Source organism: Marmota monax, unplaced genomic scaffold (genome assembly GCF_021218885.2).
Source record: "Marmota monax isolate L192 unplaced genomic scaffold, Marmota_monax_Labrador192_F-V1.1 WCK01_AAM20220418_F8-fsc00009, whole genome shotgun sequence".
In the NCBI taxonomy this organism is placed as follows: Eukaryota; Metazoa; Chordata; class Mammalia; order Rodentia; family Sciuridae; genus Marmota; species Marmota monax.
In genome coordinates this window covers 10758716-10781183 of record NW_026694710.1, presented here as the reverse complement: position 1 = coordinate 10781183, position 22468 = coordinate 10758716, and the positions used below count along the sequence as shown (strand labels likewise).

The following is a 22468-nucleotide window of genomic DNA, read 5'->3' as shown; positions in this document are numbered from 1 at the left end:
CCCTGTGACCAGACTGTCATTGGGCAGCTCAGGGAAGACCTGGGGCTTTTTATAGTAAAGGAAGGAGGCTCTGAGCGCCTCCAGGGTGAGAAACAGAAGGCCAGTGTGAGAGGGATTTAGTGTCACTGCATCCCTTACTGTCCTCCATCAGCACCTCTGTTCTTTGATGTTTCTTTAATCTCAAAGAAAAGATTATGTGCAAAAGCAGCTTCATGTTCCCTCCTTCCACACTAAGTTACGGTCCCTGAACACCTTTTCTATGTGATGCAAATTCTACAGCTGCAAGAAGAAGGGGCAGGAGACAAGGGGGAGCCCTGGATACACCTTGTCGCTGTTTCTCTGCTTGATTACTTTGTAATCAGAAGGACCTGTCTGGCCTCTGATTCTCAGATACAGAGTGAGGGGAAGGACTCCCTCCGGTGCCTCCCAGACCTAATGATGACAGACAGCAGCTTGGTGGAGTGATCTCGGAGGGCCCAGACCTGAGTCCAGCTGCAGACTGCTTCCCACAGCCCAGCTGTTCTTAGCCCTCGGGCAAAGCAGTGATGAACCTTACAGAAGAGCACAGTTGGGCCTGTTTAGCACAGGCCCTGGCTAGGGGTGGAGGGCCACACTTCCTGGCCCTCCTGAACGGGGTCACAGTAGAACCCATTCTCACTGGGTTTGCCATCAGACACGTGCAGGTGTGTTTTCAGGCTGCATGCTGGGTGTGGGGAGTGGATGAACAAGCAGGGGTGGGGACAAGGTGGAGCATGTTCTAAACAGGTCATTTGCTTGCTTAAAACCTTTTCCTTGGAGGCTCGGGATCAATTTCCATTCCTTTCACTTAGGTCTTTGCAAGGTCCTGTTTCACTCTGCAGCTTCGGTTCCCAGGTTCATTCACATACAGGTGACCTTCCAGGAAGGGGACATGCCTTTTAGGTCTCTGATGACACCGTTCAGTTTCTCCCCTCTCTAAAGTGAACCCTGCCAGCTCACACATGGGTGCGCTTCTGTGCTGGGAACTGAGCTAAGCATTTGACAAGTGTTAACTTATCCAAGAACTTTAAGTCCATGATTACAGGAGCCTCGGCTGGCTGGTCCGCATTATCGGACACATTGTAAGCACTCAAGAATATTTTCAAAAATAGGCCTTACTTTTTTTTTTTTAATGAAAGTATAATGTGAGGAGATTGGACAAATCTACATAAGCATACAGCTCTGCATGATCAAGCTTCCCGTTACTACAGCCAATACCTGAGACATCTAACTTAGAAAGGCTTTTCTGGCTCTCAGTTTTGGTTGGGCCCATCACTTTGGGCAAGGCAGCACATCGTGGTAGGAGTATGAGGTGGACCACAACAGCTGCCTCCTGACCAGGAAGCAGAAGAGAAGAGAGGAAGGGCCCAGGCTTCTACTGTTCCCTTCAAAGGCACCCCCCCCCCCAATGACCTGAAGACGTCCCTCTAGGCCCCACCTTTTAAAGTTTTCGCACCTCCCAGTAACATCTCCCTGGGGACCAAGCCTCTAACACATGATCTTAAGATGCCACATAAGATCCAAACTATACTAAGAAAAATGAATTTTCTCAAAGTGAATACACTAACAGAACCAGAAACTGGGATGAGAAACAGAATATTACCCATCTCCTCCAAACACTTCCTAGTCTAGTGCCCCCAGAATCCCTGCCTGGTCACTTCTCTAATCACTATCCTGTTTAGAATGTCCAAATCAGTTTTGCCTGGTCACTGAACTTTATATACTGGAACCTGTGCACACCAGTCTCTGTCTGGCTCCTTTTGCTCTATATGAGGTTTGTAGGATTTTTCCCCCATGCTTAGAAGTGGTTTATTTAAACACACAATTTCCAACAAATATTGAATGAAAAACATTGAATGAAGACAGGCAATTCACAGGAAAAAGAATACAAATGGCCAGTGAGCACATGAAATGGCTCATATCATCACACACAATTAACGCAATCTAAATTGCAACAGGTGGTTTTCCATCATATCAACTGGCAAAAATTAAAAGGTTTTACAAAGTTCAGCATTGCTAAGGATATAGGGAAATAAGGGCAATTATATAAAGTAAGAGAATGAAAAGTACCCAAATGATTTTATAGGTCATTTGGACATCATCTATCTTATCCTTAAAAGCATTTGAGAAAGTAATTCTAACATTAGGAATCTACCCAGGGAGATCAGCCCAAATATTTCAAGACATTGGTTCCTGGATGCTCAATACAGCATTGATTTTAATAGCATAAACATGGAAATAGCTCACCAACAGGTGATTATGTACAGAAGTACTCTGACCAATTGTAAAATTCTTTCCAGAGGTACAGGTTGAGCATCCCTTATTCTAAATGCTTAAGACTAGAAGAATTTCAGATATTTTTTTTGAAACCTCTGCCCATACATAATGAGATATCTTAGAAGGGGATCCAAGTCTAAACATGAAATTCAGTCATTTCATACACACCTCATACACACAGCACAAAAAGAATTGTATGCAATATTTTCGGTGCATGTGCATTTTGACTGTGATCCATGACATGAGGTCAAGTGCAGAACTCCACTTGGGGCATCATGTTAGCATGCAAAAAGTTTCAGATTTTGGAGCCTTCCAAATTTCAGATTAGGGATGTTCAAACTGTAGACACTAAAAAATGTTAAGTTGCCTCTGGGGAACAACAGACTAAGGACCAGGGCAGGAAGCAAGGGTGGAGAAGGCTCTGAATTGAATCGCACTTTTGGTGCTATTTACATTTTTTTCTTTTTGCTATTTACATTTTTAACAAGTGCTTGTGTTCCTAGTTTAAAAAAATAAGATATGCAAACTCCAAGAATCTGCCATGATTTGTAGGCTGGGGAGTCTACACCCACTGCTTCCATTTCCCAAGTCTGATTCATACCTTGGATCCTTCAATCTGACCTATGTTCTCCCCACCAGGGAGGTCGCATCACCAGCTCCTGTTCTCTTCTCAGTCCCCTCCTCTGTCTCCTTGGTAGCACCCATCTCCACCGGCCACACAACCCTCTCAATTTTCCCTGCCTGTGTTTTCTGGGACAATACCATGTTCTTTTGTTTCTCCTCCAAGCTCGTTCTGTGAGCATGCTGTATTAGTCTCCTACGGCTGCTGTAACAAATAACCACCGACTTCATGACTTAAAACACCACAAATGGGTTCTCTTATAGATCTGAGTTCAGAAGTCCAAGGTGGGTTCCACTGGGAGGCAGCCAAGGCCACACTCCCTTGGAGACCCCAGGGGAGGTCTGCTCCTGACCTCTCCCAGCTTCTGATGGCTGCCTCCTTCCCACCTTTGTCACCTTCTCTGTCTCTTTTTGCTTTCTTCATGGAAGGAGACATGTGACCACATTTAGGGTTCACCAGATAATTCAAGATCCATCAATCAGTCATCTCTGTGAAATTCCTGTGCCAGAGGAGGTAGGGTTTATGGGTTCCAGGGAATTCAGCCTGAAATCTTTGGGAACGTTATCTGCCCTCCTGGTTTCCTTGGCTGATCCTGATATCTCCTGGCCCCTCTCAGAGGTCTTCCCCAGTGATGTGGCCTCTGTTTCACTTCCCTTCTTCATGCAGTCTTGCTCACTGGCCACCTTAACCCCTGCCCACAAGTGCAACTTCCACAGCTGTATCCGTGGCTCTACCTCCTACCCCACAGGACAATCTGACAGAATGTTTCTGACTGCTGATTGGATCCTCTACCTTGAAAACCTGCTGGCTCTTTCTGGAAGACAGTTTTCCCCCAGCACACCTTCTTCTGATGCCATGATGCCATTCCAGTACTGCCCTGTGGTCACCTAGACTTCAGACTTGAAGCCACTTTAGTATATCTAGCTCCTCGTCCTTTCCATCCATGGCCAAGCCCTGCCCGTGTCCCTCTGGGTGATGAACTGAATACCATTTCCTCTCCAAATTCCTGTGCTGAAGCTCTTGCCCCCAACATGATGGCTTTTGAGATGAGAACTGTGGGTAGTGATCAGGTTTCAAAGGGTCATGAAGATGAGTCCCCCATGAAAGGTTCAGTGCCTTTATAAGACTCTCTGTCTACCTCGTGAGGACACAGAAAGAAGGCCACCACGCAAAAGCCAGGAAGAGTCCTCATCACTGAACCCACAGCACCCTGAACCAGGACCTCCCAGCCTCCAGAATGATGAGAAGTTAGTATTTGTTGTTTAAATCAGTAAATACATAGTATTCTTCTAGAGCAGCCTGAGCTGACCAGGCCACTGCTGTCTGCCTCTGCTCACTCTTCCTTCTCAATGTAAACTACGGGTCAGCCGTCTAAGGTCCCTCCACATCAGTGGTGGTGGCCTGTTTCCCCACGGCTTGGTTGGACATGACCTTCATACACCATCTCAGCCAGTGTACCGGGAAGCATTCAGACAGCAGATGCAAACCAGGCTGGATATTTCAGACACTCAGACCCCCGCAGGTGACAGGTATGCAGTAACTGTCCATAAGGATTATATATAAACTTTGAGGATTACTTGATTTAGAAAGATCATATAGTCAAGAAGGCATAAATCTAATACATTGTTACACTTCAAGTTTTTACCTAAAAAGAAGATATAATCTAAAAAGATTGAGTTGAAATGTAGTTAACGCATAACAATGCAACATATAATGATGGTCATGATATCCATGATCCAGTCGAATTTTATGCAATGCATAACAGTTTTTATGAATTTGTTTAATTAAATAAATTAAACAAATTTTTATGAATTTGTTTAATTAAATAAAGAAGTACTCAAATCTACATTTAATTAAACAACTAGATGCATTTTAAGCACTTATTTACCTAATAAGTGCTTAAAATCTTAAGAAAGTAAAAAAAAAGATTATATGGTTCACATTTATTGTATAGTTCAAAACATCTAGTAGATAGGATTTTGAATGTTTCCAATACCCAAAAAATCATGAATATTTGAGATTATGGATATCCCATGACCTTGATTTGATCTTAACACAGTGTACACATGTATTGAAAGGTCACAGTATATCCCATAAACATGAGTATCATTATGCATCAACTGTGTCAATTAAAAATTAAGAACAATATTTCTAAATGGGCTAAATCTGGTTTTAAAAAGCTGAGAAACCCTAGAAATGAGACAGCTAAATAAGATGGATCATGAAATAAAAATGAAACTACCAAAAAAAGAAGATAGAAAACAAGAGGAAGTGATTATAGGTGATTTTTTAAAAAAGTGAAATCGTTAGGGAGGAGATGGTGGGTTTCGCCTGAGCAAAGCAGGTCTTCCCTCTAATTCTCCTGGTACAAATTTCCTTTTCACACTTAAAAAAGCCATTTTGTTCCCTTTAGCTGTGTGTGTGTGTGTGTGTGTTTTACTAGGGGTTGAACCCAGAGGTGCTCTACCACTGAGTTACATCCCCAGTCTTTTTAATTTTGAGATGGGGTCTTTCTAAGTTGCCCAGGCTGACCTTGAACTTGCAATCTTCCTGCCTCAGCCTCCACAGTAGCTGAGATTACAGATGCATGCCATCACACTCAGCTCTTTATACTTTTTGATGACCACAGAAAAATCTCAGAGACGCTTTCAATCAAATCTACTTAATACTCTCCAAAGTCTGAATTGAGTCATGTATAACTGTGCATTCCTCTTCTACATAAATACTGTACCTGAAAATGAGACCATTCCTTGTGCTTAAATGAAATATATGAATATATAAATTAGTGAATTAAGCAAACCTGGATTGAAAAAAAAAAAACCCTATTCAGACCTGTTCAGCTAGGATCACAACACATGTTAGTTCCTAATCAGTTCCTTGGCCTCACTTCCTCCTGCTCCAGTTCACCCTCCTGGGGGAGGAGCCATCCCTAAAACCTTTGCTACTTCAGGTGGGGTCTGCAGCCCAGCACTGGGAGCTTGGTAGACATACAAGATCTCAGATACCACCTCCCCACATCTACTGGTTCTGCGGCTGCATTTTAGTAAGATTCCAGGCGATGTGGGTACACACCACAGTGTGAGGAGCACTGTGAGCCTGAAGTGCAAACCTCACCCCGGCTTCCCCCAGACAGCACAACCTTCCAAGGCTGCCAGTGCTTTGGAACAAAGCCCAAGCTAGTAACTAGCACTCAGGCTTCCAGGACCCCACGTGTGTCTCCCTTAACTCCTGTACCCCAACCCCACCCTCCAGCAAGGCCAGCCCTTTCTGGTGCACCACCCAGTCCCCTGCCTTTGCTACGGTGGTTGATTCTTCCAGGACCGTCATTCCCTTTTATATCCCAATGATAAACCTCAAGGGTCAGGCCCAACGCCACCTCCCACATGAAGCCCATCTGGTTCACTCTGCCACAGGTCACATTCCCAGTGCCTGACTTCCCATAAGGCCACACTCCTCCCACTAAACTGCTACCTCAAAATACCTTTAGTATAAATTCTAGCCTGATTAATTTTTTTTTAACTTTATCGGTATTCTACTGTGGGGACTCAATAAATAGTTTATTAAATAGTTGGATATATGGGCTGGTACATGAATGCATGAATATATTAGCACACATTTTTAAATGCCATGCATTAATATATGAAAATTAATCCTTGAATTTATATTCTTCATTGCAAGTTATATTCAATTCAGATTGCTACCCTGAAAGTTCTTAAATGGTACTTTCTGGGGGAAAAAAAAGAGATTTATCCTAATTCACACAAACATTTAGCTACACCTAAGGTAGCTCAAGGAGCAATCATATACATTTCATACCAACAAATGGAGATTTTTATGGTGGTTGCAGAGGGGACATGAGAAACAGGGAGTCAAAGGAGCAAGTTTGCAGCGGAGTCGGGAGCTTGATTCGGAAGGAGTAAATGATGGTGCCTTCTGCAGCTACATTTTTCACCAATGTGAGATGAATAAACTCTTCTGGAAATTAGTCTTATGAAATTATTTCTTCCAGGACACTTAACACTATATTCTGCTGCCCCTGAAAAATTAATTAACCTCACTCCTAACACCCTAGCCCTGAGCCATTTGCAGTGTGTTCTTACCATGATTCAGGTTGATCTTCTCTGTCTCGTTCACCTCGCAGGGAGCGTAGTCTAAAAGACACGGGGCCTTTTGGTCACTCGTATTTTGCCTCCTGCCATTTCTTTAGATGACATTCTGCTCATGTCCAAATATATGAATCTTTTTTAAAAATGGCAAACCTCTGAGATGACCAGGGAGACATTTTTAACCTTTTTGCAGGGGAATGGGGGCGGTAGAGGGGACATGACTGCCACCATTCTCGTTCTAGGTTAAAACAGCCGTAGTAAGGGGATGCACAAACACAGGCTGCAGTTCTTGTTTGGTCCTATTTATTTTTTTCTGAGAAAGGCTATGTTTCCAGGATCAGGATGATAAAGATAAAGGGGCCAGGCCCTGGCATTGGATTATGGGACAACAGTGGGATTCACCAACACAGTCCCCTCTTTCATTTACCTAAAAGATATCCCAAAAGTGTTCTATACTCAAGTCATCGTCAGGACAAGTGAAAAGTTCCTGAAAATGTCACAGCTGTTGCTCTGTCCCTGAGACTTCTGGTTACTTGCTGTGGTGGCAACATCCCCCTTTAACTCTGGGATTCTGGAACGTTAACTCTTAAGCTGTGGGGGTTGTATTCTTCCTTCCAGAACAGCATTGCCATTTGCATAAAAGATTTCTGAAGCAGCCAAGAGTAGGAAAATATTATTGCAAATAATAGCAATTTTCTGTGCTGTTTTAGCAAACAGAATTAATATCATTAATACTTATTCATAACAATACACATCTCAATAATGATAAGGCAGTTGACTGACAGAGATGCCTCATGACACAAATAGTGTGGAAAGAAAAGTGCTTTTTCTTCTTTAAAGATGAAAAACACCAGTGTTGCTTTATAGAAATGATTGCTAGACCCCTAAATGCGTTCTGCCTCTTTGGCCCAAAGGGGACATTTGTCTGCCTTTGTTCACTGGTCTCTGCTGGGCTTTGTGCTCCTGAGTGTGCGCTGCTTTGGGTTGGAATTAATCAGGGCTGCAGCAGCGGTGTGGCCATCCCAGATGCTGACAGCCACTCCAAAATGCCTCCTTGCCTCCTCCAGTGCTGGTGAGGATGGGGTGGGAACAATGAGAGCTGATGATGGAGCTCTGGGAACTATCGTTTTGAATCAGTCCATTACTTAAGGCCGCCCTTGTGAAAATCAAGCCAGGTTCATGCTCCAGTTCAGGGCAGCAGGCCCAGGCCCAGGCCCAGGGCAGCCCCCGGGCTCAGCGCACCCAGAGCAGACAGGGTGTTCTGCACTGGCTGCTGCAATGGGATGACCACCAGCCAAGACACGAGGTGGGGTGTGTGACGGGCCACCCTTGCAAACAGCCACGTGCTACAGATTGGAAAGTACCACCCTTGCTCTCTGTCAGTGTGGAACCTACCAGAGTTAGGGGTTTTCTCTAGGAACTCCCCCACAAGTACTTGGGGAGTCTTTTAGTTGAGATCCCGGACACGGCCTGGCTTCTAGTTTACCCCCTCCCATGTACTACAATGAGTGTTTTGAACAGGTTCTGATCCAGCTCAGAGCAGCAGAACCACCTATCTGACCCAAAGCCTCCTGGTAAGTAATACACTGTTGATACTTCAAGTTGTGCCCAATCATAGCTAACTTGTTAGCCCACTGGATTAAAGTTCCAATGACCATAAGGTTAGAAAGGTGGGCAAGGCCAGGTACAGAGATTTTAGGCAGAAGACAGTTGAGCACCACGCAGGGTTTTACAGACACGATGGAAAACCAGCTGGCAGCTTTATCCTGCTGTGGGAGGCAGAAAATCCAGGAGGGGGTTGCCAACGAGGCCACGGGGACCTGAATCAAGCCAGCGGTGGGAGGGACCCAGGGGCAGGACATTACAGAAGGAGTTCTGTGACAGACAAGATGGAGAAGGAAGGAGGCTGACTCCACCATGTTAAGTCTGAGTAGCTGAGAGGGTGAGGAAAAGGAGGAGCAGGCAGGAAGAGAGATTCAGTGGGAAAGCCAGGCCCCGGGAAATATGGGGTTGTAACTGCAGGAGGAAACCGGGGGTGGGGTGGGGGGACGCTTTGAGAATATTCTTATGGAGTTGATGATTGAAGGTATGACTCTGAGCAAGAGAAGATGGAGAAGAAATGCAGATGTTTAAGGAAAGAACCTTGATAGTCGCACTTTGGGAATATCAGTTATCTACTGCTGTGTAACAAATCATTCCAGAACCCACCAGCTTAAGACCCAGGAGCCTGGGACAGTTTAGTGTGATGGTTCTGACTAGTGGTCACTTGTGAGGTGGCCATTAAAGTGTTGACCAGGACTATAATCATCTGAAGGCTTGACTGGAGCTGGGGAATCTGCTTCCCAGATGGCGCACTCACATGGAGGCTGGCTGCAAGCCTCAATTCCACACCATGTGGGGTGGCTTGAGGAGCCTCCTGACATGGCAGCCAGCTTCCTCCAGAGTGAAAGATCCAAGACAGAGAGAGCAAGGCACAAGCCACATGTCTTTTATGACCCAACCTCAAAATTCACATCCCATCACTTCCACAGCACTCTGTTAACAGACCAGCCCTAATACAGTGTGAGAGGGGACTACACAAGGGGGAATGCCAAGGGGTAGGGATCCCGTGGTGCCATCTTGGAAGCTGGCTACCACACTAAGGGGTGGAGGAAAACTTCTAAAAATGTGAAGGAAAGTTTTCTTGGGGAGACAAGACTCCACATAGGAAGAGACCTGGCGCCCATATCTGTTGCCTTATCTGGTCCTCTCGTGGGTCTTTGATCTACTTCAAACCCCCAGCCTCCAGAACTGTTTGCCTGATGGAGGAGATGTTCTCTCCACTCCAAGTTCCCAGATCACTTACTACACACAGGCAAAGTGCCAAGATGTCCCTGAGGTTGGCACCATCATGTCACTATTTATAGCAGAGGAAATTGAGTCACAATCCAAGTTCTCTCAGCCATTTTGCTGTGGGGCTGGAATGTGAACTCAAGTTGGTCAACTCCCGAGGCCACACTTAATCGTAATGCCACCTTGCCCAAAGGGCAGGGATCTCCCAACAAGATGAACCCAGGTAAATGTGAGGAATGTCGTGATTGTCCACAGAGCTGTCAGAGGGGAAGGGACTGGCGTCCACTGTGGTAGACACAGGTCAGGCAAAGGCAGAGAAACCATAGTGTGCTTACCATCCTTGGGATTCACTCTGGTCTCTGTGGGCTGGTCAACAAACTTCAGCAGCGGGGATCTTGACCTCTGTGTGGTGGGAAGAGCAGGGTCGCTGAACAGTAGGGTGTCCTTGCCTCCTGTCACAGAAAAGGGGAAAGCAGACATACTATGTCATCAGTGGGGCTGGGCTACACTTACTCCCCTGTGATTACCTGGCTGTTTGGGTTAGGAATCCTCTTTAATTATAGGTAATCCAGAGGGGAGAGGCCAGCTGCTCCTTTTCTACATGAGGATGGGGCCCTGAGGTCTAGGGCCAGGTGCGTATGACTGAAGACCCTGCTCAGGAATGGCTGCTAACAAAAGCCACCAGTAAAGGGCAGCCTGGGTGCACCAATACCAAGTGGCTGGGGGGCACCATGACGATAAAGCAGTAGCAGAGGGCTTAGGTGCGCAGGCGTTGGAACTCTACCATACGGTTTGTGCCACATCAGAAGAACCCCCTTACCTCTCTGGGCCTCACATCTCTCATCTGTCAAATGAGGAAGGAATTACCCCCTCCCCCACTCCACCTCTGGCATCTTTGGATGGTTGTGAAGACAAAATGAACTGATAAATGAAAAGCATTTGGGTGTTCAGTAGATGGTCAGCAAATGTCACCTGCTGGAACACTTAGTTCGGCCACACATACTCTGATTTAATTCCACTTGGTCATTTAGATGGAATGGTCACTCTGTCTAGCGGGTTGTATCAAGTCCTCCACCTCATCCCACCTGAGCTTCCAGGTGGATTATGCAGTCCCATTCAGCCAAAGCCCTTACCTGTGAGGATGGAATCCTTAATGGATAGGAAAAGTTTGGAGCAAAGAGGAGGAGGAAAGAAGCCAGTCCAACTCTAGAGGACACGGCAAGCTACAAAGGTGAGTGGCAGGGAAGAGTGGCTTTGAACATGAGCGTGATGAATAGGAATGGACACAACACATGTGGACAGGAGGTGAGGCCACCCCAGGGGTCAGAGAGCCTTCCAGCCAGGATGCAATGCCAAACTTTGGCCCATCAGACCTTGGGATTCCTACTGCAAAAGGAACCCTCAGGGCCCACGAGTTCAGCCTGTTCTCCAACTTGAGTTCACATTCCAGCCCCACAGCAAAATGGCTGTGAGAACTTGGATTGTGACTCAATGTCCTCTGCTATAAATAGTGACATGATGGTGCCAACCTCAGGGACATCTTGGCACATTGCCTGCACGTAATGAGTCTTACCTGTCTCATTCTGAGCAAGACCCTTGCTAAGGCTGTTTGAAGCCAACCTATTAAATGTCTCTGGGCTCAGATCAGAGGCTGTAAACTCTATGATCTTACCCAGGTTCAGGTTCACAGAGCACAGAACTACACCTGGCTAATGGAAGTCTGCTATCTTTGGAGAACCTTCCACCCTTGTGTCCTGGCTCCCCTGAACTTGTTCATGATTCCTTTTCTCCATTAGACCATGTCCTATTAACTTGATTTCCAAGACCATGCAAGAGAGTCTGGCACGTGGTGGGTGCTTGGTCAGTGTCTGACATCTGAATCAACGGCTGAGGTGTCCCTGAGAATCCTGCAGCTGGTGGTCTGTGTGCTGCTGCCACCCCATGTGGATGGAATGGGTGATTGGCCACCATCTGAGAGTCATCCCAGAAGTGTAGAACCTGGTAGGAGCTGACCTTGATGTTCTGCATCCCTCATGTGGAAAAAAAATCTAGAAATCTTCAGGACCTTAGTCAGAGGTTTCCTAAAGGCAGCTGTTGATCTGCAGTTGGGATGTGAGGAGGCCCTCAGAGTGAGTCACTGCTCAATCAGGGATCCCAGCATGCTGCAAAGGTGCAATCAGGAAACTCCTTGGTGGATTAATGGGGAACAGGCTCTGGTCACCATGAATGGGTAGCAGGTGTCTTGCGGTGGATGTCTTGTTTCCCTCCAGCAAGGCCACACAACCTGTCCACAGGTCAAGGTGAGACTGCGTTTCCAGACCCATGTTCTCTTGCAAGGAGACTGAAACCTGTCTAGCCTTTAGGAGGCTCCGTAAGGAACACACCCTGAGCCACTGTGTCCAACCAGCCTTCCAATATCCCCTGTCTCGATGGCCAAAGAATCAGAAGTCTAAGCAGAGGTGGGAGCTAGCTGTGGCTGAGTGACCAAGCCAGCCTCAGCCTTCTGCTCCAGAGGAATTCTTGAGGTGGACTGTCCCCATTGGCCCCACTCAGTCACAGGGTCATCATCCATCCCACACAGCTCCTCCAAAACAAGGGTACCAGCAACATCAAAGCTCTCCAAAAAAAAGAAAAAAAGAGCACGTAGAGAGAGGAACAAGCCACTCCTCATCCATGCCGCATCCCAGAGGGGTGGGGAAGAACTCTTACCCAGAGAGATTATTTCCTGATCCTAAGGTAAAACACCAAGTTCCCATCATTCTTCTAAATGTCTGAAGGACTAAAATACCTTCCTTAGAAGGCTCTTTGTTCTCTTATTTCTAAATATCAAGTCCAGATCCCATTCATGTTGGTCAAGCTGGTCTCAAGTCTGATGGTCGGATACCTTGTACTTCCATCTGGTCCTCAGGTCTAGAGGTGGAAGTCCACAAACTGGAGTCCACTAGTGTACACAGCCCTTCCACTCAGCTGTGTCTGAGCGTCTGGAAGCTCTACTGATGCCTTCTGGCACAAAAGCCCTCCCCTGCTCCAAAATGTACCAAGTATTTTCTTTTCTTCTTTTTTTTTAATATTTATTTTTAGTTGCAGGTGGACACAATGTCTTTATTTTATTTTCATGTGGTGCTGAGGATGGAACCCAGTGCCTCACGCGTGGTAGGTGAGCGCTCTACCTCTGAGCCCCAGCCCCAGGCCCTGTACCAAGTATTTTCAAGCCACATGATTTCTTACTCAGGCTGATGCCTGGAGTGCAGAGGAGGAAAGCTCAAAGCTTAAAGGGTCAGACGCTGCACTAGCCAGAGTTCCTGGCTTTCAGTGGGTCTTTTGGAGCATGAACACATCCGGGAGCCACCCTCAGAGGCACCTGTGCATCAGTCTTCTGCAGAGGTGGGACGAGGGCTGACAGAAGGAGCTGGAGGGCAGGAGCCTGGGGAGGTGATGGAGGGCCATTCCTTGCTGGGGGGCACCGTCAGTGGGCTCCCCCTCTGGCTCCCTCAATAGCCCCATACCTTTCCCACTCATTGCAGATGCTCTAGAGTGTGGAAGAGGCTTTGCTACCCATGCAGGCTGTGACATTTATTGAATGTGTCCACCTCCCCCTGTCCACTTGTCACTGAGAGCGCAAGCAGGGAGGGAGAGGGCAGTCGAGGAAGAGTCGAAGCACAAAGTCCAGCAGCCAGTGTATGGCGTGGTGGCGAGGGGCAAGCTCTCCACGGCCTGCAGGCTCTCCGAAGGGCTGTCGGCCCTGCTCCTCTCTTCTCAGAATGCAGTCCCCCAGTGCCAGGAGGTCACCGACACGACAGGCTGATGCCTGGGTTCAGTGCCACCTCTGTGGCCTTAGGTGTCAACTAGTGTCCTTCCTGTTTCCTTATGTAACACGAGGAGATCTGACTAGGTCCGGAGAGGGGAGGATGTTCTCTCACACAGCAGCTCTGGCCGCTGCGGGCAGCATCTGGGGCCAGCCAGGCAGAGCCCGGCGCTCCATCAGCAACGTCTGCCACTGGAGTGGCACCCGGTGCTCGCCCTCCGTGACCCTGCCCTCGCCTGGCCTTCCAGGGACTCCTCCTGTGGGTCCCTCACACACCAACTTCTTTGGAACCACGTGTACTTTGTCCTCCTCTCTATATGAGCCATCCCTCTCGCTCCCTAACTACAGGCTCCTGGAGGGGACGGTGGTGTGACCAGCACCCAGCACCACATCCGCAAAGTCTCTGCCCCGCAAGGTGTCAATGCATCAATGCATGGACGGCTGGCTTACTGGAGAAGACAGCAACCCCTTCAAGACACTGTCAAGAAGACTGAGCTGGTGATCTCTGGAATAAGGGGCTCGGGGCCACCAGCTGGCCAAACACAGGGATTTGGGGAGTGAATGTGGAAGAGGAAAGGGACAAGGGACAAAGCAGGGAAGAGATGGGGGAGAGGAGGAGAACCCCTGCCTTTTTCCACCCTGCGGTAGTTCAAATGCAGTGTGGGAGGGACTGCGGGGACTTCAGTGGAGGAGGCTCCCCGCCCTGTGTCACCAGGGATGGAAGACATCATACCACGAAAACATCACAGCACCCTCCTCACTGCACCAGGGAGATGCCACCGCCGTGACACAAGGTGGGGATCTTTCTCTGTCCTCCCATTGGTATCCATGAGGAGGCAGGGACAAGAACAACCAGGTGGCAACATAAAATCCACCCAGGCGGGTCCCTTAAAGCTGGCTCCACCCTCTGGTGTTGGCTTACACTAACTGATCTCTCTGTTCCCATGGGCTGTTCCAGTCAGAAAGGTTTAAGGAACACAGACAATGCATTGCTACTTATTTACATGCAGGGATGATACACAGCATGGCTGGTGTTAGCCCCAAAGCCCATATTTCAAAAAGGAACATACTCCCGAGTCCCACGGAAACATTGTAGCTCAGGCCTTGGGCAGCAAAAAAGAGAGAGAAAAAAAGGAAAGAGACAACTGTTATTGCAAAATGGCCATTAAGTCCCCCCAGGACCAAACAACACCAGAGACAGGAAATTCTCTGCATTTGTTCACTCATTCAACTTCTATCTTTTTACATAAATTATAGAAATGAAATAGAGGGAAATTTCACTAAGTCATTTTGAGGGGAAAAAAAAAAAAAAAAACAAAACCCAAACCCCGGTACATGCACAGAAACAGGAATCCGACTACACAAATAAATGGCAACTTTGCCTGAGTGTGTGGAATGCAGTGCCCTAGAAGAGAGGTCTGCCTTGGAAGATGAGGTTTAACAGCATCAAAGGGGCCGTGTGCAAGATGGGGCATTCGATCTCCAGGACGCACTTGCCACTAATTAGTTCTGTTAGGTCCTTTGACACCAAGTTCAAGGAACCTCTGCTAAAATTTCCAATTTATGAGACGCACTTCCAGGCAACCAAAGGCAGCTATTCAGATTCACATTTAAGAAAACTCGATGTCGTCCACCTCCCTGTGGCAATTTCCATTTGTCATACGTTACAGGGAAGTAGCCCAAATGAGTCAAGGGGAGAAGAGACCGGTTTGAACAGAAAGGGTAAGTAACTAAAAATACCCGCACAATGCTCCTTCCAGGGACACAGGAGGTGGAGGGAAAGGATAAATATAAGTTTCTAAAGAGTATCAAGACAAGGGGGACCACGGAGGGGGGGGTCTCCTGAAAGGAGTATTTTATCAAGATAAATGGGATAAATATAGCTGATTAAAGGGAGAAGTCAGAATTTCCTCTCGCATTGTATAACTGTGGGGGAATAAATCTCAGGAAACTTGTTTTCCAGCCGTGTGGAAATGTGATGGGGAAACAGGAGATGATGGTGGGGAAGGACGTTGGGGTAAGAAAAATTTGTTGGCTCTTCACTTTTAGCACAAATTAAATTGGTGATTAAATTGCACAAATCTCTGTATAATCTTACATTCGATTTTAGGGCTCATAATTAAATTGCACAAATCTTTGTAGAGTCTCACATTCATTTTAGGAGTGATGATTTCATTGAACGAATCTTTATATGATACAGAAAAAAAAGAAACAATTCACTATATTCACAAAGATTAAGAGTGTGTGTGTGTGTATGTGTGCGCGCGCGCGTGCTCGCGTGCACAGACATACACAACGACAGTTTCAGAATTCAGGTTAGCGAAACTTCAGTGCCCCACAGAGGAGACTTGAATATTTTTCGTGTTTTTCTGATTCTGTCCCCTCCCTTGATGGTTTCTACATTTAAACACCAGTAGACTTTTCAGCAATGCTCTCCAAATAAAAGGTCGTTGCAAAGACAGAATCCTCTGTCATTTATGTGTAATTTAATCCTCTGCAAATTACGTGAGAGTTCCTTTAAAACAGAACAAAATAAAACACTGAAAACCAAACAAACCAGCAGAGACCGTTTCCATGAAGTCTCGCTTACCTGGAAGACTCCACAAACCAGAAACTTCCAGAGTTCTTAATTTTTTCTCGAGCTCAGCCACACGATTCCCTAGGATTCTGGAAAAGGGGAGAAAGGGGCAGCAGATCAGTGAGTGACCCACCAGCTGTCAGCGCTGGGAAACCCACAAGTTCCCTAACAGAAAGGGCTGAGATTTAAGACCTGCAGATGTGAGGAACGTGCACCTGGGTAAATAATGTTCCGTGGAAATAGAAAAAAAGTGAATGGCTACGTGTATCCACAAATGCCAATCGAGAAAGTCCTCTGCTGCAAGGTGGATGCCTGGGAAACTATATGGAATTTCTATTTGAGAATTGTTCATTATTAAAGACGGCAACTAATCATGACCACCCTAAGTAGTATCATACTTTGTTTTTTTGAGGGTGGATTTGATTTTTGCAAACAACCAAGTCCAACAAATCAGATGGCTGAACATACTATGGGTCATGCTACTTTGGGGGTCAATGTACCTTCTTAGACTCTTCTTAGATGTCTTCCTGATGACCATATTCCTGGTGCCCAGCACATTGCCCAGTGTAGGGAAAGTTCTAATAAATATATCTGATTAAAAAATACTTTTCTTGATGGTGTGGTGGTAAAAGCCTGTAATCCTAGTGATTCGGGAGGCTGAGACAAGAGGATTGAGAGTTCAAAGCCAGCCTCAGCAATGGCGAGGTGCTAAGCCACTCAGTGAGACCCTGTCTCTAAGTAAAATACAAAATAGGGCTGGGGATGTGACTCTGCTTGAGTGTCCCTGAGTTCAGTCCCCAGTACCAAAAAAAAGTTTGTTTTTTTGTCTATGATTTGATGTTATCTATGGTGAGTATAAAAACAAACATTTTGAAAGAGTTTTCAATAATTTTGTTGCTTTCAAGATGTCCACCATTCTGACTCACTGGGCTATATAAGTTCTGGAATGAATATTGGTGAAGGTACCATTCTTCAGTAGGAAGCCTCACTTTTTCCTGTGCATGGTTAGATCAATGTGGACATGCACTCCCTCCTTCACCTTATGCAAAATTAAATACAGCTGGGAAGTGATTTGATGGTTATCTAAAACCTCGACCACTTCCCTTTGGCCTGCAAATTGAAAACCAGTCTTCATTTTCTGGGGGGATCTTCCTGGCACTGCTGTGCTAAAGTGACATGGAGATGACTTTAACAGCAACATTTCAATTCCTTTCAGCAAGAGAAATCAGAACACCAGAATTATTCTCCCACCTCTCTTTAGATCCAGAGATAGCTCCACACACCCACGTACACACACGAACGTAGCGTGGATCCGTCTCTCCCTGCACATTGGGATTATCCTGCTTCACCTGAGTTGACCTGCAGCCTCTTAATTAACATTCCCTTTGAGTTCACAGAAAACTCTGATGCTACTCTGTGTGGCTTTCTTCATCTGGGTACTTACGGCTTTTCTTGTCTTCTTTTCCTTATGTCTTAAAATTGTGCATCGTCTTTATCAATTACTTTCCATTTACACTGCATTTATCAGGTCTGTTCTGCTTTCATGCCCCTGACCCTTCCACAGACACTGTTCTTCCTAATCTCACTTTCAATATTTTGCTCAGACCTTCTGATTCGAGCTCTCTTTTCACAGATGACGGGTTTGAGATGCAATCATAATGGTTGGTGCTTAAGTGGACGCCTGTTTCTTAAGGAGATCAGATGGTGTGTTCCCAGCCGCCTCTTGGAAACAAAAGATAAGGCTTCCCCCCGCCTATGCTGAGGGGTGCCGTCCGGGCCGTGGGCGAAGGCCTGATACACAGACATTAGCTAAGACTTTTACAGGTGTTTCTGGGTAACACAGCCATTTCTCCCTGAAAGGAGACAAAGGGAATTTGCTGGTGTCCCCAATAATCTATGTTCAGGGTCCCTGCCCAGGTGTCTCTGTGGAAGCTGCTTTCTTCTCTAACTTAACCATCATCTTATGCAGGACTGGAGGTGGTAAAATGAACCCAGGAGAAGTTGTGGTCGGAGTAATAAATAGTAACAAGAACACCGTCAACACCAATAGCAAGTGCACTACCATTAACAAACAGCACTACGTTAACAACCTCATTTTTCCTGAGTCCTTAGTATGAGGGGTTGCTTAGAGGATGTACCTGACCCTTGGGAGGTTTCAGGACCAAGAACCCAGTGACATGCTGTAGCAAAGCAGCCGATGAGCAAAGGGAAGAGAGGGCTCTTCCGAGTTCAGCAAAGACTCAAAGACACAGTGACTCGACTCAAGGCAGAAACAGGCTTAAGAGAGGTGTGTTTTTAAGGGGGGAGGGACAGTAGGGAGATTTTTATGTGAAGCTCTTATTGGCTGAGGGTTTGTTAGTATAGCAGAGACTGTAGGTCACATCCCGTAGCAGCCCAGGAAGACCCCAGAGACTCCAGGCTTCCCCTTGGCCTCTCCAGCATGGCTCCTCATGATCATGGCTCCCCCTGACCAGGGCTCCCCCTGACCATGGCTCCCCCTGACCATGGCTGCCCACGACCATGGCTCCCCCTGACCATGGCTCCCCCTGACCATGGCTGTCCACGACCATGGCTCCCCCTGACCATGGCTGCCCACGACCATGGCTCCCCTGACCATGGCTGCCCACGACCATGGCTCCCCACGACCATGGCTCCCCACGACCATGGCTCCCCTGACCATGGCTCCCCCTGACCATGGCTCCCCCTGACCATGGCTCCCCCTGACCATGGCTCCCACGACCATGGCTCCCCACGACCATGGCTCCCCTGACCTTGGCTCCCCCTGACCATGGCTCCCCCTGACCATGGCTCCCACGACCATGGCTCCCCACGACCATGGCTCCCCTGACCTTGGCTCCCCCTGACCATGGCTCCCCCTGACCATGGCTCCCCCTGACCATGGCTCCCCACGACCATAGCTCCCCATGACCATGGCGTCATTGAAGGCAGTTTTGTGGAATCTGCAAAGACAACATTAACGGAGGAATTGCCTACTCTGTGCCCCTCTCTGGACATCACAGAGGGTGGGAACCCCCTGGGGAAGGCCTGGAGGGAGGCATCCTCAGCCCCTGAGGGGAGACCTGCAGTTATGTCTACACAACCTGGAGATACCCCACACCCCTGGTGGCCATTTGAACTTCCTCTCTGGCCCGTGACAGCCTCTAGCTGCTAGAAGATCTTCAATGACCAGGCCCCAGGGCAAGGGAAGAGGAACGGTTGGAGGGATAGCAGGAGAGGTGTGTTAATACTGTCGCCACCCCCACCCCCTCCATGCAAGGACATGGCTTCTGGGGAAGGGCAGGGGCACTAGTGGTGCTGTTCAGTGGACGGGTGCAGTGACAACAGCCGCTCTTACTAGTGTGCCACCACCTGCTCCTTAGATCAACCAACCACACAACCGCCAACGCATTGGCAGGAAAAACCTCAAACAAACTGTCCATTAACTGAATGTCAATCACTCCATGATGTTTACCAATGTGCTTCAGGATGGCTCCCGTGGCACCTTCTCCCTGCAGAAGACAACTATCAAGCAAAACTGGAAAACCAGAGGGGGAGCTCACACTTCCAGAAAGGGGTCCCTCCGTCCTACCCACAGGGCTCCACCAAACACAGCTCTCCGATCACTTCAGGTGAGAAGGCAAAATCACGCGGGATCACAGCAACAGGCCAAATTCAGATTCTATTCTATCCTTAGCCCTTCATTTGTAATTAATTTCCTTACATGCCCCCAAATAAAACAATGAAAATATAAAACTTAAGACTGTCTAAGTATTAAAAATGGCACATTAGGCATCTCATGGACTGATAGGAAGCCATCTCTAAGATCTCTTCTTAAAGGAAGAAAGCAGACGCAGAACAACGGAAACAAAACCTCCTCTGTGGTGAACACTAGCTACCATTGTTCACCATTTTTATATAAACATATGAATATTTATGTGTGTGTATTTATGTGCATTTTGCATTTGCCTTTGTTATGTGTCCTTTGAAAGCATAAGAAATTAGGAACCGGCATTTCTCCCAGGAAGGGGATTTGGGCAGCTGAGAGAAGTTTGGAGATCCATTGTCATTTAACCACGGATGGCTCAAAAATTAATAAAAACAGTTAAACAGGTAAAAGTGCTTGAAGACCAACCAACATGGCCAAAGGAAAATGTAGTCTCTCTTGGCAGAGGAGGAAGTGCTGGAGCCTGGGGATGTGGCTAGCCTGGGTGTGGGCAAAGGAATCTGCCAGAAGAAGCTGGAGTCCTCTGCAGAGAGGGTCAGGCTGGTGGCCTTGGCAGGCTGACTCTGGCAGGCAGGGGACTCAGCCCAGCTTGACTGTGGTGGCTGGAGTCGGGGCTCAGAACTCTGATTGGCAGGTGTTCCTGGGGGAGGGGTGCAGCTGGAGTCTGAGGATCTTGATTTGCTGGGTGTGAGGAGCAGGAAGGAGAAACCGTGAACCTAGCAACTGGAAACAGGGGACTGCCCTTGATGGGTTTGTGGGGACAAGGATCTGACAAGAGTCCGTGAGAGAGAAAGAGAGGCAGAGAGACAGGGCACGAGCTCGTGGGGAGGGTGGTAAGAACAGGAGACTGGGGTAGGAGACCCAGGGGCGGGGGGATGAGCAGAGGAAAAGCGAAGGAGACCCCAGAGAAGGTTCGAGCTGCCACCTCGGCACCCAGGGACGACGCGGTTCGAGATGGGCGTCTGATTCGAGGAATCACAGTGCCGTCCACTCAGGAAACAGTGAGTGACCATCAAGGAAAATGATAGCCGGGAGGCGGGTGAGCCAGGCTTCCCTCTCTTCCCGCACAGGACTCTCCTGGGGCTGGAACCCAGAGCCCTGAGCTGCCTCTCACCAGCCCCCTGGTCCCGCATTCCTGGTCAAGGTCCAGTGCCCTCCCAGGGAACTCCACCACAGGCAAGCTCCCGGGACACACTGGAGGGGTGGCCGGTGCAGAGCACCTTCTTCACAACAGTCCCAGGGGAGTAGGATTCCTGGGCAGGCCCAGGTTGGGGAGAGGCTCTGGGGTCCAGGGTGAAAGGGCAGAGGGCCACCGGGGGAAGGAAGGTGAGGAGGTTGAGAGAGGAGGCCAGGAGAGCACAGTCCCCAAAGCAAAGTGATGGTGTGGACCACAAGGTGACAGGTGGTGTGTGACGGGAGGAGGGGAGGCGGGGACACTGGCTGCAGGGTGGGGGCAGGTGGAGGGACTCACGTTGGGTGACCCCTGCTTGCTCAGCAAATGAGGAGCTAAGGCCAATTGCTGCTGCAGATCAGGGTCTGGAGGACCCGACGGGGGTTGAAAGCGCCCAGAGCTCCCAGGAGGGGCTCAGCGGGCAGGAAAACAGAGCAGGCTCACTGCGTGCTCGGGGCTTCCCGAAGGGACAGGACAGACCTGTCAGGGTCCCACAGATGCCAACTCCTGTTGCTCTCTGGGAAGTGTCCCCAGGTCGCATCAGGATGTTTCATCCCTTGGCGAAGGTTTCATTTTGCAAGAATGTTGCAAAAGTCCGATCGTCACCCCCTGGAGACAGCCAGGCCTGCTGGGTCCTGCTCTCTGCTTCCTTCCACACACATCTTAATCTCTTGCGTGGCCTTCCCTGGGCTTCACCTTCTCCTTCTCCTATTTTGTTTTTACAATGGTCTTATTTATTTTCCACCTGCCCCGCCCCCCAGCGGCCTGCCTTTGCCAGCCCCCAGTGCTGGATCCCTCCCCTTCTCTCTTGCAGCCTGGCTTTCCACTCCCTGCTGGGCTCCTCCACACTCCATTCTGGTTCTGAGTGCAGGTCTTGTGAGCAGGACCCAGAAACAGAATTTGCAGAGCTGTGTGCAAAATAAAAACATGAGCCATGCCGATTAAAAAAAAAAAAAGAATTTCAAGATGGTGACAGAGGAACAGAAGGGTCACGTGCCAGGAAAGGGGCCCTCCTAGGTTTTGAATATGCTCCCCAAAGTTCATTCGTAGGAAACTTAATCTGCACATTTATATGCTAATGGTATCGAAGGTAGGGCCTCTGGAAAATTATTAGGACTAGATAAGGTCATGAGGGTGGGGACTTGTGACGACATTAGTGGCTTTATAATAGAGACCCAAGCTAGCATCCTTGCTCTGTCTCACCATGTGATGCCCTTGTCATGTTATAATGCAGCAGGATGGCCCTCCCTGGGTGCCAGTTCTGTGCTCTTGGACTTACTGGTCTCCTGAACTATGAGAAATGTTTCTTTCTTTTTTCTATATATTACCCAGTCT

The 22468-nt window shown here is 47.9% G+C and overlaps 1 protein-coding gene across 3 annotated transcripts in view; it reads right to left on the bottom strand.

Moving 5' to 3' along the window:
- The window catches only part of Ccdc149 (coiled-coil domain containing 149), a 129831-nt gene that overhangs the window by 40352 nt on the left and 67011 nt on the right, over window positions 1-22468 (bottom strand). For 2 of the 3 annotated variants that reach the window (XR_006846992.2, XM_046423567.1), the window contains exons 10-12: window positions 16251-16327; window positions 14731-14763; window positions 10191-10307 (exon numbers count right to left, since the gene is read on the bottom strand). Coding sequence is in view for 2 of the 3 variants with exons in the window: in XM_046423567.1 (XP_046279523.1) it covers window positions 10191-10307; window positions 14731-14763; window positions 16251-16327 (227 nt within the window). In the remaining variant the exon portion in view is untranslated. The remainder of the gene's footprint in view (window positions 1-10190; window positions 10308-14730; window positions 14764-16250; window positions 16328-22468) is intronic. The other variant, XM_046423571.1, reaches the window with a different exon arrangement.